We start from the raw sequence: 17,029 nt of genomic DNA, 5'->3' as shown, positions 1-17,029 counted from the left end.
TACAGTTAGGTAGGGAGAGTAAACTAGATTACAGAGCCTAGGGATTCTAGAAATTAAGCCAGGTTAAATTTTAGATGTTAAGTATTGGGGGAGATATTAATGGTACACAAAGTGACCAATGATATAATATTTTATTTTATTTTATTTTTTTATTTTTTTAATTTTTTATTTATTTACGATAGTCACAGAGAGAGAGAGAGGCAGAGACACAGGCAGAGGGAGAAGCAGGCTCCATGCACCGGGAGCCCGACGTGGGATTCGATCCCGGGTCTCCGGGATCGTGCCCTGGGCCAAAGGCAGGCGCCAAACCATTGAGCCACCCAGGGATCCCCAATGATATAATATTTTAATATGAAGCACAGGATTTCCATAAGCCTCTAGACATGTACACAGCACATACCTATGAGCAGAAATAATCTCATATATAAAGAGCATGGAATATCTGCTCAAGAAACTGCCGAGTCCAGTGATTGCTTACCTGAACATTCAAGCCCAAAAGGTTCTTTGAACTAATGTCACACTTCAAACATATTTCACACTTGCACATGGTAGCTGTGTCAGCTGCTCAGATGTCATCCTCTTCTTGTTAAACCTCTGGTTATTTGATGATCAGCATTCATTTGGAGTTGTACATTTGATTAGCTTAAAAATGGAAAAATCAGCACCTTGTAAAGGCATTTGGTATTCCCATTATTTAAAACTGGGACTCTAAGGATATTAGAAAAGGAAAGTAGAAATATTGCAAGCCAGTGTCTGGCCCAGTCTTTGGATTTCACGGATAGGGCACCTCAGGCCCAGTCACATGGAGTTTGCTGATGCCGAGGTGAGGACACAAATCTTGAGTTATTGATTCTAGTAGTAGTAGTAGTTTATTAATGGGGTAATTCAATGTTAAAATTTGAGAAGGAATAAGTTTTTATTTTAAGAAGAAAAACATTTAATATACTAAAGAAATTGAGATTATATTACTTTTTGGATTTTTAAAACATACATGTGGTTTATGATTATTATATGAAACTAGATTAAGCTGAGTCTTCATTCAGCTCTTAGTTTCCAAGCACCAATTTATCATTGAACCAGGTTATGCTTGTAGAGTCTTAAAATAGCTATAATTGTATTTAACTTCCAGGAGCTACAGTGGAGATTGTCTTTCCAGTTTATGACCTTAGTTTATGACTTCTTCCTCTACCTGCTGTGTGTCAGGGACTGGGTGGCCCTGGCCTACAGATAACCTCTAGCCATTGCCCTCCTGTGGGAGCTGGGAGGAGGTGTGAGCCAGAGGGAGGGAAGGATCAGGAGGTTGTCTGTGGGAGGTGACACCCAAGTGGCACCCCAAGGCTCCAAACAGGACTTATTCAAGCAAAAGGAGGAGGCGGGGTTTCTGGCTTTTTCAGAGTAGAATTAGGAACAGTCAGACTTTTCCTGCATCATCTGCCTCCATCCCCCATTTCTGTGCCTGCAGTAACCGGAATTGATGACCACGAGGAAGGTGAAGAGGACAATACTGGCTCGGAAACCTTGTAGTGGCGGCTCAGCTAGTATTAGCTGGGAGAGTAAGTGCCAGAGCACTTCTGTGAGATGCTTTCGAGTTCCTGGGAAGGATAATCCTCAGCCAGGTTCCCAGTAAAGGTTAAAATCTCCTCTGACCACAGAATTGCTCTTCATGGAGGTGCAGGAGCTCTGCTGTGTCCCTTGTGTGTGGAGACCCCGTGCAGCGTGCGTCCTCCTTGCCGTGGATTGGAAGCTAAATGTGCCTTGTTTGCTTTCCAGCTGTGTCGACTCTACAAATTCATTGAGCAGAAGGGAGATTTGCAAGATCTAACACCAGCAATAAATTCATTAATAAAACAGAAAACAGGTGTTGCCCAACTGGTGAAGTATGGCTTGAAAGACTTAGAGGAGATCATTGGGCTGTTGAAGAAACTCGGCATCAAATTACAGGTTTGGCAACTGTTGGATTGTACCATGGATCTGTAGTGTTAGCGCAGGGGGAAGTGGGTTTTTTGGGCTAATGCTAGTAGGTGTTTCATTCTTCCAGAATCCTGGTTTCTCCATTTTGGAATGTGTGATTTCTAGTGATAGTTGTGGCTTCAATCAGAATGTCCCTGGAAGTTTCATGATTCCTGTAGTACAGCAGGTCTGATGTCAGTTAACCTCCGTGAAGTGGTGATTTTTTTTTTCTTAAGATTTTATTTATTTATTCATGGGAAATACAGGCTCCCCATGGAGACCCTGATGTGGGACTCGATCCCAGGACCCCGGGATCATGACCTGAGCCAAAGGCAACCACTGAGCCACCCAGGTGCCCCAAAGTGGTGATTCTTGAAGAGAGCAGAGTTTCTCTTACCTGGCAGGCTATACTTAGACATCTTCCTGATTGCTGTGATGCTACTGATGGAAAACCATGCCCCTGACATGTTTGTGTGGGATTGCACTTCACAGGTCTTGATCAACTTGGGCTTGGTTTACAAAGTACAGCAGCACAACGGAGTCATCTTCCAGTTTGTGGCAGTCATCAGACGGAGGCAAAGGGCTATATCAGAAATCCTTGCAGCTGGAGGCAGATACGACCTGCTGGTGAGGGCTTGCCCTGTATTCATTGATTTATTCTGGCTTAATCTCCTTTCTTTCTCACATTAGTATTTTGAAGTCTTCCAAACCTTCAGAAAAATTGAACCTGTGGTATAATTGAACACCTTCATGCCTTTTATCTAGGAATAGAAATGTACCGTGAACCACATTTGTAGTGTTTTTAACTTTTATTTTAAAATAGTTATAGGTTGGGATCCCTGGGTGGCGCAGCGGTTTGGCGCCTGCCTTTGGCCCAGGGCGCGATCCTGGAGACCTGGGATCGAATCCCACATCGGGCTCCCGGTGCATGGAGCCTGCTTCTCCCTCTGCCTGTGTCTCTGCCTCTCTGTCTCTCTCTGTGTGACTATCATGAATAAATAAATAAAATCTTAAAAAAAAAAAAATAAAAAATAAAATAGTTATAGGTTTACAGGAAGGTTTTATAGGTTTGCAAAAACAGTACAGAGGGATCTTGTGTACCTTTCACTGAGTTTCTGTGAATGGTTGAATCTGGCATAACTATAATAAAATATCAAAAGCAGGTCACGGACACTGGTTACACTGTACGTGTGTAATTCTGTACCATTCTGTCACGTGTGTGGAGTCCGTAACCAGCACCCCAATCAGGATTAAGAGCTCTTCTGTCACCATATAGATCCGTTGGTGCTGATACTTACTAGTTCAAGTGAAGTACAGAACCTTTACCTCTCTGGAAGTCCCTTTACCTGTCCCCCCATTTATAATATAATTTTCTTAAATGTTTCCTCTCCATACATTCCTATCCACATCAGATAGGGTTAGGCTTTTTGCTTCAACTGTCAAACTCTGAGAAATTCGAGAAGAAAGTCTGTGTACTTAACCCAAATTTCTGATTTCTAATGGGAAATATGCTGTTATTTGAATTTTCCCTTATAGGAAAGTTGGTTTTCACTCAGTGCTTTTAAGATTTTTTTTTTTCTTTGTCTTTAGTTTGAAATTTGATCATGATGTGTCTTGGCATGATTTTCTTTGGATTTACACTCTTTGGGGTTATCTCAGCTTCTTGAATCTGGAGGTTTATGCCTTTTTCCAGTGTGGGCTTCCACCAAGCCCCAGCAGGGTGGCATCGGAGATTAAATGGGAGCTAAGATTTTCATATCTGCCTGGGGTGGTGCAAACAGTGTCACTGGAGGCCAGGAACCGGAAGATTTCAGACCCTCGCCTCCACCCAAGTAGTAAGAGGCCCCGGAGTGGGCTGAATGGGAGGCAGTAACAAGGTTTTCTGTTGCATGCCCCCCCGGCCCTCCCCCCAGTCCCATAAAGGCAGATTTCCAGCATATTAATTCTAATAGCTCTTACGTCTCCCCTTCTTTTTGCTCTCTTTCTAGGACTTTGATGACAAAGTTCAGGTTTTTGTTATATCCCTGAGGTTCTGGGGCCTTTTGCCTTACAGTCTGTTTTCTCTCTTCTTCAGATTGAATAGTTTCTACTGTTTCATCTTCAGTTTGATTGGTTATTTCCACTGGTTTCCCCCATTCTCTGTTGAGCCCATCCAGGTTTTTCTTTCTTTCTTCTTTGCTGAGACTTCTTCTTCCTCCTCATCCTTCTTTCTTCTTCCTTCTTCTTTCTTCTTTCTTCTTCCTCCTCCTTCTTCCTCTTCCTCTTCTTCCTCCTCTTCCTCTTCTTCCTTTTTCTTCTTTCTCTCTCCCGACCCAGGTCCTCACACATACTTTTTTTTTTGGTTGATGATAACTTATCACCTTTTGATGATAAGTTGCTACCAAATGTGTGCCTTCCAGTCATTGCTTTGCCTGTGATTACAGTTTCTTTTCTATTTTATAAGCAGAGCTATGCCTTTCTTCACAGATTCCCCAGTTTAGAGGACCGCAGGCTCTGGGACCAGTCCCGACTGCTGTTGGGGTCAGCATAGCCATAGACAAGATATCTGCAGCTATCCTCAACATGGAAGAACCTGTAAGTTCCAGTTTTGCTTTCCAGCAGGCTCTGGGCTGTCTTTCATTTTATAGTTATTTATATGGAGCCTGGGTGTGGCAGTAGACTAAGGCTTCGGGAAGTTGCCTTTGCCACAATAGACAAGCCCACGACTTGGCATCAGTCCTTGCATCCTTAGCCTCTAGCTGGGGGACCTCAGACAGCTCATCACATTTTTTCCTGGCCTTGTTCCTCTTGTTTTTGATGCACTTTGATGCGTTGTAGCTGTCGAGAGACTAGCAAAGCCCCTTGTTCAGAAATCCTGCTGGACTCTACAGAGCTATCAATGGTTCTTTTTCCTTTTCATTTCAGACAAGATTAGCTTTCCCAGAGGAAAACAATTATCTTCCTGATGGCTTAGAATAGCTGAAATAATTTTCTGAAAAGACTAATATTAAAGCTTTTTGTCAGATTTTTTTGGTTTTGTTTTGGTTTTGTTTTTTTTACTATGTCATTCTGAAGCTAAGACTTCTATTGCTGTGCAGGATTTCAAGATGCCTGTCTTCACATGAGTGGTGCCTCCCTCCTGGTGCTGGTCTCACCGATATGCCCACAGTCTCGCTCCTCTAAACGTAACCCCTCTGTTTCTGATCCAGGTTACAATAAGCTCTTGTGACCTCCTGATCGTAAGTGTTGGCCAGATGTCCATGTCCAGGGCCATCAACCTAACCCAGAAACTTTGGTCAGCAGGAATCACAGCACAGATCATGTATGACTGGTCACAGGTAAGGAGACAAAAAGTGCCCACGAGCAGAGTGCGTGTAGTCAGGGCTGCAACGGCAAATCGTCTGCTCCAGCCTCAGGGTAGAGTTCTCTTAGACTCTGCTTCTCTCTGGGTAGAGTTGCTTCCTGTGTTTCGGATTGCTACAGTAACAAAGTACCACAGGTTTAGTGGGTTAAAAGGATCTCGGCTTCTTATCTGGCATTTCTGGCATTCAGGAGTGTGACATCAGCTGCCCTCGGCTCAAATCAAGGTGTCTGCTAGGGCCCATTCTGTCTGGAGGCTTTAGGGGGAGAATCCATTCCCTTCCCGTTTCCAGCTCCCAGTGGCCTGCTGCATCCCTCCATTCTAGTCCCTTCTCCACTTTCACATTCAGCAGTCCTTTCAGGGCCAGGATCTAGCCTCCCACACTTCCCGAGCCACTCTGTGTCGGGTGTGGGGCTGTGTATCCTCAGACCTCCCACAGCAGGGTGCTCTGGGGATGGAAGTGAGGAAAGTGGCCACCCTGAACCCACCTGCTCTTCAGAAAGGGGGGCCCTTAGAGAGCGTCTCCACTGCCACCAACAGATCCCAGAAGGGCCTGCACTCCCAGGTGACCACCCACACTCAGGTGCCCAGGACATGAAGAGCCGCCCAGGAAAGCAGAGGCCCCACCCTCCCTCCTGCTCCTTTCACATCACCTGCCAACAGGATTCTGGACCTCCTGCCATCCCTCTGTGTGTGTGAGGAGGCTGAACACCAATGTTAAGTCATTCAACAGAGCAGCATCCTCTTCCATTTGTTTCCTTACACATCCTCACAGAAAGCGTGCCTTCGGTTCTGCACAGCGGCAGACCCTGCAGGCGTCCTGCTCTGCCGTGTGGTGGCTTCCTGCTTTGCTTCTGCTCTGTACCATCCACTATTACTGTTGCCTTGGCTTTCCTCAGAGGCCTTTTTTTCTCTCTCTCTTTTTTTTTAAGATTTTATTTATTCATGAGAGACACAAAGAGAGAGGCAGAGACACAGGCAGAGGGAGAAGCAGGCTCCATGCAGGGAGCCTGACGCGGGACTCGACCCGGGGTCCCTAGGATCAGGCCCTGGGCCGAAGGCAGCACTAAACCGCCAAGCCACCCGGCTGCCCCTCAGAGGCCTTTTCATGTATGTGTGCGTACTGTGTAATGTTTGGCACCTTCCACTGGGATTTGAAGCCTTTGAAGACCTCTTACTGTGTCCTGACCACATTGATTGTCCATGGCCCCTTAGGACAGTAGTGAAAGTAAGGACAGCAAGGTCTTCTCCTGTGAGTTCTTATTCTTCTGGCATAATATTTTTAGATCTCCTGAAGTTGGCATGTTTAGTAATTCACATTGAAAATATAGTCAAACACTGTCTCCTTGATTATCTGAAGCTGCCCTAAACACTCTGTGTTTATTTCATGCGCTGCATTTGTTTCAGTCCCAAGAAGAACTCCAGGAATACTGCAGATACCACGAAATCACCTACGTGGCCCTCGTCTCAGATAAAGGAGGAAGCTATGTCAAGGTACAGACCTAAGAACATCTTACACAATTGAGCAGTCAGATTTTCCAAACTCCATATTAACTGGGGAGCACCCAACTTCCCACCCTGGCCTTGGGTGTGGGTGGAAATCTATTTGCTGGGCCTGTTTTCAGAGAAAGGCTATAGAATAAGAATCTGAATCCCAGCCCTTCCCTTCAAGCTTCAGAAATCAAAATAGGGGTGGTAGGTTTTTCCTACTTTTCTCTCTCTGTTCCCTTTCTCCATCTAAGAAAACAAGAATATAACTGTCCTGATACCTGCTGGTTAGCATATCCTGTGGCTGTTCCGTAACCAGTTTTATTTTACTCTGTTGCATTTCACTTACAAAGCTCATAAATATACCACCTTCTAACCTTTATTTCTATTTTTAAAGGGGAAAAAAAAGTCAACATATTTTTCTCCTTACTTTTATGCCTTTGTCACATTTTGATATCTGGGTAATGCTGGCCTCATAAATGATTTGAACAGTGTTCTCTGTTTCTAAAAGATTTTGTGTTCTGTTGATATTATTTCATGCTCAGCTGTTTGGTTAGATTTGCCAGTAAAGCCACAAGGGCCTAGACAGAGAGCAGTTCATGTTGTCTCTTTCTGAATAAGTGCGTTTTGGTAGTCAGTACATTTCCCAGCATGTTTCCATTTCATCTAAATTTTCACATATTCTCTTTTATTATCTGTAGGATCTATAATGATAATGATAATCCCCTCTATCATTCCTGATAATTGGTCATTTATGTCTCCCTCCCTCTCCCTTTTTTTTTTCCCCTCTCCCTTTTTTTTTAAATTTCACCAGCTGGCTAGAAGTTTATCAATTTTTTTTTATATTTTCAGAAAACCAGCTTTTGACATCATTGATTTTTCTCTATTTCTTGTTCATCTGTTATCTGTTTTATTGATTTCTATTCTTTTTTTCTTCATTCTGCTAATTTTGGATTTAGTTTATATTTTTTCTAGTTTCTTCAGGTAGAACTTTAGATGAGGGGTGGATAAATTACAGCCTGTAGGCCAAATCTGGCACACAGCCTATTTTTGTATGGTGTGGAGCTACAGAAAAAAAAAAAAAAAAGACTTTTTTTTTTTTACATTCTTTGTTTAAAAATAAAACAACAACTATGTGACATGTGTAGCCTGCAAAGCCTAAAATACTGTCTGAGCCTTTACAGAAAAAAAAATTGGCATCTGGCATGGACCACAGAAGTTAGACTTTACTTTTTGAAGTATAAGCATTTTTTTTTTTTAAGATTTTATTATTGGGATCCCTGGGTGGCTCAGTGGTTAGCACCTGCCTGCCTTTGGCCCAGGGCATGATCCTGGAGTCCCGGGATTGAGTCTCGCATCAGGCCTGCTTCTCCCTCTGCCTGTGTCTCTGCCTCTCTCTCTGTATCTCATGAATAAATAAATAAAATCTTAAAAATATATATATTTTTTATTAATTAATTTATTTAACAGAAAGAGTGCGAGAGCATAAGCAGGGGGGCAGTGGCAGGCCAGGGGAGAGGGAGAAGCAAGGGGGCTCAATCCCAGGACTCCAAGATCATGACCTGAGCCAAAGGCAGATGCTTAACAGACTGTGCCACCAAGGCACCCCAAGAATAAGCATCTAATGCTATAAATTTCACTCTGAATACTACATTTGTTGCATCCCCCACATTTTTATATGCAGTGCTTTCATTTTCAGTTAGTTCAGAATACTTTCTGGTTTCTTTGATTTCTTTGAGATTATTTAGAAATGTGTGGCTTAATTTCCAAATATTTGGGTATTTTTCAGCTGTCTTTAATGATTTCTAGTAATTTAATTCCTTTGTAATCAAAGAACATAACTGTATGGTTTTAGTCCTTTTAATTTTACTGAGTCGTGGTTTAAAGCAAAAAAATAATTGACTGTTACTATGAATGTTTCATGTGTACTTGAATGTATATTCTGCATTATTAGGAGGAGCGTTTGATAAATATCAGGTCACATTAGATGATGGTGTTTCCGAAGTCTTCTGTATCTTTACTAATCATTTTGTGTACTTGCTCAATCAACTACTGGGAGTGGAGTGTTGAAATCTCTGGCTATCATTGAAGATTTATCTGTTTCTCCTTTTAGTTCTATCCATTTTGCTTTGTACATTTTGAAGTTCTCTTATTTGATGAATACACATTTAAATTTTACATCCATTTGTTGAACTGACCCTCTTTATCATTATGAAATGTTCTTCTTTATCCCTGATAATATTTCTTGTTCTGAGTTTTTTTTATTAGTGTTTGCATGGCATGTCTGTTTCCGTCCCATCTGTGTTTTCAAAGTGGGTTTCTTAGAGACGCTCAGTAGTTGAGTTTTGCTTTTTTGATCTAGTTTGACAATCTCCATCTTTTAATAGGAATGGTTAGACCACTTATATGCAATACAATTATTGAAAGGTTGGGTTTAAATCTACCATTTTACCGTTTGTTTTCTAATTATTCCATCTGTTCTTTTTTCAATTTTTTTTCTTTTCATGGCTTCTTTTTGTTTTTTTATTTTATTTTTTAAAGATTTTATTTATTTATGAGAGACACACACAGAGAGGCAGAGACACAGGCAGAGGGAGAAGCAGGCTCCCTGCAGGGAGCCTGATGTGGGACTCGATCCCAGGACCCCGGGATCACAACCTGAGCCAAAGGCAAACACTCAACCACTGAGCCACCCAGGTGCCTCTCACGCCTCTTTCTAGATTCTAATATTGGTTTGCTGACCATTTACTCCTGTTTTGGTGAGAGTTTTTTTGGTGACTTCTTAGGGCTTACAGTATATACCTTTAACTTAACACATTCTACCTTCAGAAAATATTATATGCCTTTCAAATACAATATAAGAACCGTACAACAGAATCCTTCCAGTTTCCTTCTCTCATTCTTTGTGTTATTGTTGCCAAATAATTTTGCATACATATGTTATAAACTTTACATACATTGTTATTATTTCAGCTTTAATTAGTTATTTTTTAAAGAGGTTTTTAAAATAAGGGAGAAATGTCCTTTATATTTACCCACATATTTACCATCTCTGGTACTGTTGATTCTTTTGTGGAGGCAGACATCATTCTGATTCCATTTTCCTTCTGCCTAAAGAATTTCCTTTAGTATTTCTGGTCCATGCAAGGTCTGCTGGTCGTATTGGTCTGAGAAAGTCTTTTATTCCACCTTCATTTTTTTTTTTCTTTAGAGAAAGCGTGAGCAAGGGGAGGCATAGATGGCGAGGGAGAGAATCTCAAGCAGACTCCCTGTTGAGCTTAGAGCCCATAACAGGCTCTATCCTTCAACCTTAAAATCATGACCTGAGCCGAAACCAAGAGTCTGATGCCCAACCAACTGAGCTACCTGGGCACCCCTTTACCTTCATTTTTGAAAGATATTTTTGCTGGATATAAAATTCAAGATTTACCTTTTTTTTTTTTTTGTACTTTGAAGATGTGCTTCATTGTCTTCAGACTATCATGATAGTAGTTTCTGTTAAAAGTCTGCTTTGATCCTCTGTATATGATCTTTTTTTTTCTCTGTATATGATCTTTCATTTCCTGACAGCTTGTAAGATTTTCTATTGTCACTGATTTTCTGCAGTTTGAATATGATGTACCTCAGTGTATAGAGATTACTTAAAAATAGGATCTTTTAAAAAAAGTCATTTTAAGGTGTTGCCTACTAATTCCATCACTTCTATCATTTCTTCTGGTTATGAGTCATATTTTCCTACCACTTTGCATGCCAATAATTTTTATTGTTTGTTGGGCATTATGAAATTTACATTTCTGGGTGCTAGGTTTTATGTCCCTATAAATACTTTTGGGCTTTGTTCTGGGGTGTAGTAGGGTACTCACTTTGTTTGCCTTTTCTTGGAAAATAGTCCTCCACTGCTTGTTGTCTAATGTCTGAAAAACCATTGTTTTATGTATTTTGTCTGAATTTCTAATTATTTAAGGCAAGAAGGCAGTTCTTTCTTTTTTGTTCTTTTTTTTTTAAGATTTTATTTATTCAGGGCAGCCCTGGTGGCTCAGCGGTTTAGCGCCTTCCCAGGGCACAATCATGGAGCCACCGGATCAAGTCCCACGTCGGGCTCCCTACGTGCAGCTTGCTTCTCCTTCTGCCTGTGTCTCTACCTCTCTCTCTCTCTCTGCGCCTCTCATGAATAAATAAATAAATAAAATCTTTAAAAAAAAAGATTTTATTTATTCATGAGAGACACAGAGAGGCAGAGACATACATAGGCAGAGGGAGAAGCAGGCTTCCTACTGGGATCATGACCTGAGCCAAAGGCAGATGCTAAACCACTAAGCCACCCAGGTGCCCCAAGAAGGCAGTTCTTGTAGTAGTTTATCCTTTATGGGAAGATTTGAAGTCCCTATCACTAGTCTGCTTGTGAATCACAAAATAGTAAATGACCCTGAAAATACTGATAGGCTTCTTCCAGAGCAGTGATTGTTCCTACAATATTACCAAGAGATGGCCATCAAGCCTCTGCTAGATAATTTGTTCTATAACACACAGCTATAATGATTAAAAATTTAAAAAGCCTGAATCAGTCTCCTTCCCAAAATTTACACTCCATGGTCTTACTTCTACTTCAGAGTAGTCAAAATAACAAGTTTAATCTTTCTTCCTTCTCTCAGCTACCTTCAGATAAATTCTAGGAGACCAATGCCATGCCACTCTGTCCTCTTTTCTGGTTTAAACATTCTGGTTACTTAAGCCATCCCTTACACCATGATTTCCCAAAGCCTTGACCCTCCTAGATAACCTCTTCTAGACATGCCTTGTCAATGTCTGCTTTTAAATGAGATAGTAGAATTCTACAGAGCACACTAAGCATATTCTGATTAAATGAGAATGGTCTCTGACCTCCCTCAATCCAGATACTGTATTTCTCATCATACAGCTTACTAGTGAGCTCTTAGCAACCATGTGGCTCTTTTGGCTTGTACTGAACTTACCAGCTAAAGCCCATTGGCCTTTTCACCATTATCACCATGTCTGGCTGATTATACAATGAGGGCTTTAATTAGAGGACTTCATATTTATCTGCATTAAATGTGATCTTGTTCATTCTAGTACATTGTTCCAACCTGTCTATCTTTTGAATCTTGCATCATCTTCATATTTGAAAGGCAAGACATCACTTTATTCATCCATTCAGCAAATGCATTTTAAGCATGCACAGTGTAGGAGGGATGGAATTTAAGATCCTAAAGCATACAGGGACATTTAAGCATCAGGCCCTGCTGTCAAGGATCCTATAATCTGGTAGGGAACACAACACATACATGCATGGTTATGAGTTAGAAAGTGCTAAAGGCCATGACAGTCTTATAGAGCAAGTTCTCTGAGGGTTTATCAGCCTGGAATATTACTTCAAAGATAGCAGGTAAGTCTTCAGGGTGGAGGTGCGATTTATGCTGGACCCTCGTGGATGGCCAGGATATAGGTGTGTGCTGAAAGGGACTTTTAAGCAGAAGGAATGGCAAAGGTAATGGTAATTCTTTGGAAAGCCTATTCCAAAGTTGGAGGGAGGGCAGCAGAGAACTATTCTGGTATTACCCTGAATAAGTCTACTTTGGGTGAAGCAGAAGAATTGCAAAGAAGGGTACTTCAGCAGGAAAGAATGGTATTACTTAGATCATGGAGAGCAAAATGCCAACCAAGGAATTTGGACTTCATGTAGCAGCTATGTGGGGGAGCTAGCGTAGGCTTTGGACAGAAGGGAATATCAGAATGGTATGTGAAAAAAATAAATCTGTAGGGATATAGAGCATGGAATGGAGTGAGGGGAAAATAGCAATGGAAGAATATAAGGCTGTCCTGGCCCAAGGTTGGGTGCTGGCCATGGAGTGAAGATGAAAGAGCAAGTACCATAAAAGTGGATGATAGGACTTGGGTTTGGAATTGGGGAGGGTGGCTGTGGGAGCTGGTGACCGACCATGGGATGTTTAAGGGGAAGAATATGTGGAAAAATCAAATGAAATAGGAGTTGGTTAGTGCTGGCCCCTTTTTTTTTAATCCTATCATTAATGACAAGCTTTTCTAGTTTATACCAGGGTTTCTCAGCAGCCAGTGACATCTGAGGCCAGATAATTGTGGGGGTTGCTGTCCTGGGCACTCTAGGAAGTTGAACACCCCCCAGGTCTCTACCCACCAGATACTGGTAGCACCCCCTATAGCCATCACAACCAGAAAGGTCTCCAAAAAATGCCAAATGTCCTGTGCTAAGCAAAATCGCCCCTGGTGGAGAACCACCAACCTAAACTGTTGACTTTGTTTTGCACTCTGATTCAGCCTGTTGGCTTCAGAAATTGATGGTTCTATTTCATTCTTTTTAAGGTTAAGTCTTTTGAGAAGGAAAGGCAAACAGAGAAACTTGTGCAGGAGTCTGATCTTATAGACCACGTTTTGCAGAAACTCAGAACTAAAGTCAGTGATGAAAGGACTATCAGGTAACAAAACCCCAGAAAACCTTAGCTGTGAACCTATAGGACTTCTTTATCTTAAAAATCAGTTTGATCCCTTGGGAAATAAATATACATCAGGGTAACTTTTAATGGACCATTCTATTGCTTCTGAATAACACCAGTTTAAGTATATGCCCATGTCTAAGACTAATCATAGTTGGAGTGTTTTTCAAAACATGTCAGAGAATATTTTACCAGTTTGAAAGGCCCAAGGAGCCAAAATTATCTTCTATGGCCTGCTCATCAGTAAATTTTGGTAGTGTTTTGTTAAAACATTTGAAAGATCTAATATATTCTGGGAAAAGATCTCATACTCAGGATGGAAATGTAAATTGGTTCATCTCTTTAGGTAGTCATTTAATAAAGTAAGTTAAAATTGCCTTAAAACTAAAAACTAAAAAAGAAATACCGAGTCACTCTACTTTCAGGAATTTATAGTAAAAATTATTCCATGGGGTACCTACAAAGATGTCTAGCAAGGTATTGTTTATAACAGTTCCAATCTTTTTGATCCAGAACCTCTTTATACCCTTAAAAATTATTTGAGAGCACCAAAGAGCTTTGTTTTTATGTGGGTTATATCTATCAATCATTTGTTAGAAATTAAAAGAGACATTTTTTTAAACATTTATTTTAAAATAACAATAAACCTGAGGCACCTGGATGGCTCAATCGGTTAAGCATTGGCCTTCGGTGCAGGTCATGATCTTGAGGTCCTGGAACTGAGCTCTGAGCTGGGCTCTCTGCGCAGTGGGGAGTCTGCTTCTCCCTCTCCCTTGGCCCCTTCCTACCCACCCCCCACCCCTGTCTTGTGTTCTCACAAATAAATGTAAAAATATTTAAAAAGATAGACACATTATATGCTAACCTAAATAGTGTATTTTTAAATGAAAAATAACTATTTTCCAAAACAAAATTTGAAAAAATAACACTTTAATAGAAAAAACTAGATTGTGACTACTTCTGCTTTCAATCTGTTGTGCTATCACCCATCATTTAGTCTCTGGAAAATTCCATTACACATATGTGAGAGAATGACCCAAAAAAGGTAGAGGTTTAGAAGAGGTTTTTTTTTTTTTTTTTTTATCTATAAAAAAAATAAGTTAACATTTTAAAATTATGGTGAAAATTGTTTTGACCTTGCAGACCTGTGCAAGGATCTTAGGGACTTCAAGAGGTCCCTAGACCACACTTGGAGAATCTCTCACAACATCTATTGGTAGAAGATTGTTTGGATTATAGTAAATACAGTGAAATAGTGTGCAGTCTTTAAAAATGATGATTCTGGGGCACCTGGCTGGCTCTGTCACTAGAACATGTGACTTTTGATCTCAGGGTCATGAGTTCAAGTGCTACATTGGGCATAGAGTTTACTTAAAAAGTTTTTTTGGGGGGATCCCTGGGTGGCTCAGCGGTTTAGCGCCTGCCTTTGGCCCAGGGCGTGATCCTGGAGTCCCGGGATCGAGTCCCACGTCGGCTCCCGGCATGGAGCCTGCTTCTCCCTCCTCCTGTGTCTCTGCCTCTCTCTCTCTCTATGTCTATCATAAATAAATAAATCTTTTAAAAAAAAAAGGTGGTGTTTTTTTTTTTCAAATTATGATTCTAATCTAAAAGCTCAATTTATTGACATGGAGAGATTTTCACAGAGAAGATGTACGATCCTGTTTTTTCAACCAAAACACATAGCCTATACATTGTCTGGGATCATGTACCAAATTTTTAATTGCCGTTATTTCTGGTTAGTGAGTTTACAAAGGATCTTAATTTTCTGTAAATTTGTATAATTTTATTTTTCCATAAATTTGTAACTTTTATATATATATGCTTATAATCAAAAATATGTTTTTATTTTTGATTGTTTTTGTTTTGTTTTGGTTTATATCAGTGATTCTCAACCAAGGGACATTTTGCCCTCCAGGGGACATCTAGCACTGTTTGCAGACATTTCTGGTTGTTAGAACTGGGGGTGCCAGTATCTAGTAGAGACCAGGGATGCTGCTAATCATCCTACAGTGCACATGACTGACCCCTCATGCCCCTATCCAAGAATTATCAGACCCAAAATGTTATTAGTGCCAAGAGTGAAAAACCTTGGCTTATATAAATAAACATTCTTACTTTCTTCTCCTTCCCTCAACCCTGGCTCCCTTCCATCTGCACCGAACTTGAATAGATTGACCGAGCTTGAATAGATTGACTGTTAGGATTTTTCTGAGGAAATATAATGTTCTAGAAGTCACCAGTTATTAGGATTACTCATCTCCAACAGAGGTAGAGGTTCAAAAGAGAAAACATAAAATGCTCAACTAATTAATAGTACAGGTGAACATTATTAAGCCTAAAAGGCCCAGATGGGATTCGGTTTTAGCTAAGAAAAATTTAAACTCTTTCTTCCATGTGCATGATTACTTCCCTGTTTTCCCAAGATAGAGTGCTATTGTGTCTCTCAAAGGCTCTTAGCTAATTCTGTCTTTGAAAGAACATCCATTCACAGCTTTTGAAAGAATCTCCTTATTTACTAAATGTTCTCCTGTGGGTGATCACCAAGGTTGCTGCCCTAATAAAGGTGGGGCATGCTGTTGTTAATGTTTCCTTCTATTGTGAGGGGACGGAAAGAACACCCATTATAGTTCATTGAAATTAGCTTCTTATGTTGAGCCAGGATTTCAAACATAGCTGAATAAATCAAATTGTTGTCTTTAGGCATTTGTTAATTTGAAATCACATCCTTTGTAATTTTTACTTGCTTTTGAACCAAAAGCATAATTAAGTTCAATTTGTTTTCTTTTACTAATGACCAATATTTAATTTTTACACTTAATAGACAAAATAGCTCACTTTAAGTTATCTGTGTTGTTTTGCTTTATTGACTGTTTTCTAATTGTTTTTGTTTGTTTTTAGAGAAGCTTCTGATAATCTCGCAGTGCAAAATCTGAAGGGGTCCTTTTCTAATGCTTCAGGTATTGACTAATTATAATCTAAACATAATACTGCAATGTGGGTGTGTGCGCTTGTGTTTGCTGTAAACACTTAACTGCTGTGGCTAACTCCTTGTTGTGTCAGAAATGTATCTGTAAAGTAACATATACAATTAATTGTACCAAATGGAATTTATTCCTATGCTTTGAAACCCACATCCTAGAAAATGACTAAGAGTTTGGTATTCCTCTGATCTTAATACATCTCTGTCTTCCTGTCTTATTTTCACAACTGGTTGAATTTCCCTTCAACTCTGTTGTACAGATAAAATATGATTCATTTTCCTAGAAATTTTCCTCACACAGAACATTGAAGAATAATATATTAGAATCCTTTGAGAAAGATCATGTATAAATTTTCTTTTCATGAAAGCCAAGAGGGAACAGTGGTAATAGGTTTTTAATTTCATCACATCTACCAGCCTTACTGAAAAAAGAAATGTCCCAGTTACAACCAGAAAAAGACATATTTGGCTTTCAACAGAACTGGGTCTTTTTGGTTTGTTTGTTAACATGGACTTTCTGCCACTGTCCGATTTCAAATACTTAGGAATTTAAAGTATTCGAGTTTGAGAGATAGTAAGTTTGATTTTTTTCCCACCTTAGATTCATGAAGTTTGGGTGACTTACAAAGCCTCCTTATGCCTGTGTCACTCCCCACCCCCAGCTGAAGAGAGGAGGCTGGGAGTCTTTACAGAAGCACTAAAACACTTTGGGTTTTAGGGTGCTGACTTCCTCCAGGTGAAGTGCAGCTAGTTGCAGAGATGGAAAACACAGCCCAAAGAGAA

At 40.4% G+C, this 17,029-nt stretch overlaps 1 protein-coding gene across 6 annotated transcripts in view; it reads left to right on the top strand.

Annotated features, from left to right (window-relative positions):
* EIF2AK4 (eukaryotic translation initiation factor 2 alpha kinase 4) overlaps nt 1-17,029 on the top strand; it is a 98,268-nt gene that overhangs the window by 75,347 nt on the left and 5,892 nt on the right. For 3 of the 6 annotated variants that reach the window (XM_041744547.1, XM_041744549.1, XM_041744550.1), the window contains 7 exons: nt 1,771-1,941; nt 2,443-2,577; nt 4,417-4,524; nt 5,139-5,267; nt 6,698-6,784; nt 13,136-13,248; nt 16,165-16,223. In XM_041744547.1, coding sequence (XP_041600481.1) covers nt 1,771-1,941; nt 2,443-2,577; nt 4,417-4,524; nt 5,139-5,267; nt 6,698-6,784; nt 13,136-13,248; nt 16,165-16,223 — 802 coding nt within the window. The remainder of the gene's footprint in view (nt 1-1,770; nt 1,942-2,442; nt 2,578-4,416; nt 4,525-5,138; nt 5,268-6,697; nt 6,785-13,135; nt 13,249-16,164; nt 16,224-17,029) is intronic. The other 3 variants (XR_005986118.1, XM_041744548.1, XR_005986119.1) reach the window with 3 other exon arrangements.

This window comes from Vulpes lagopus, chromosome 2, assembly GCF_018345385.1.
Source record: "Vulpes lagopus strain Blue_001 chromosome 2, ASM1834538v1, whole genome shotgun sequence".
Taxonomy (NCBI): domain Eukaryota; kingdom Metazoa; phylum Chordata; class Mammalia; order Carnivora; family Canidae; genus Vulpes; species Vulpes lagopus.
Note: the sequence above shows the minus strand (reverse complement) of the source record. Positions and strands in the feature narration are given on the sequence as shown.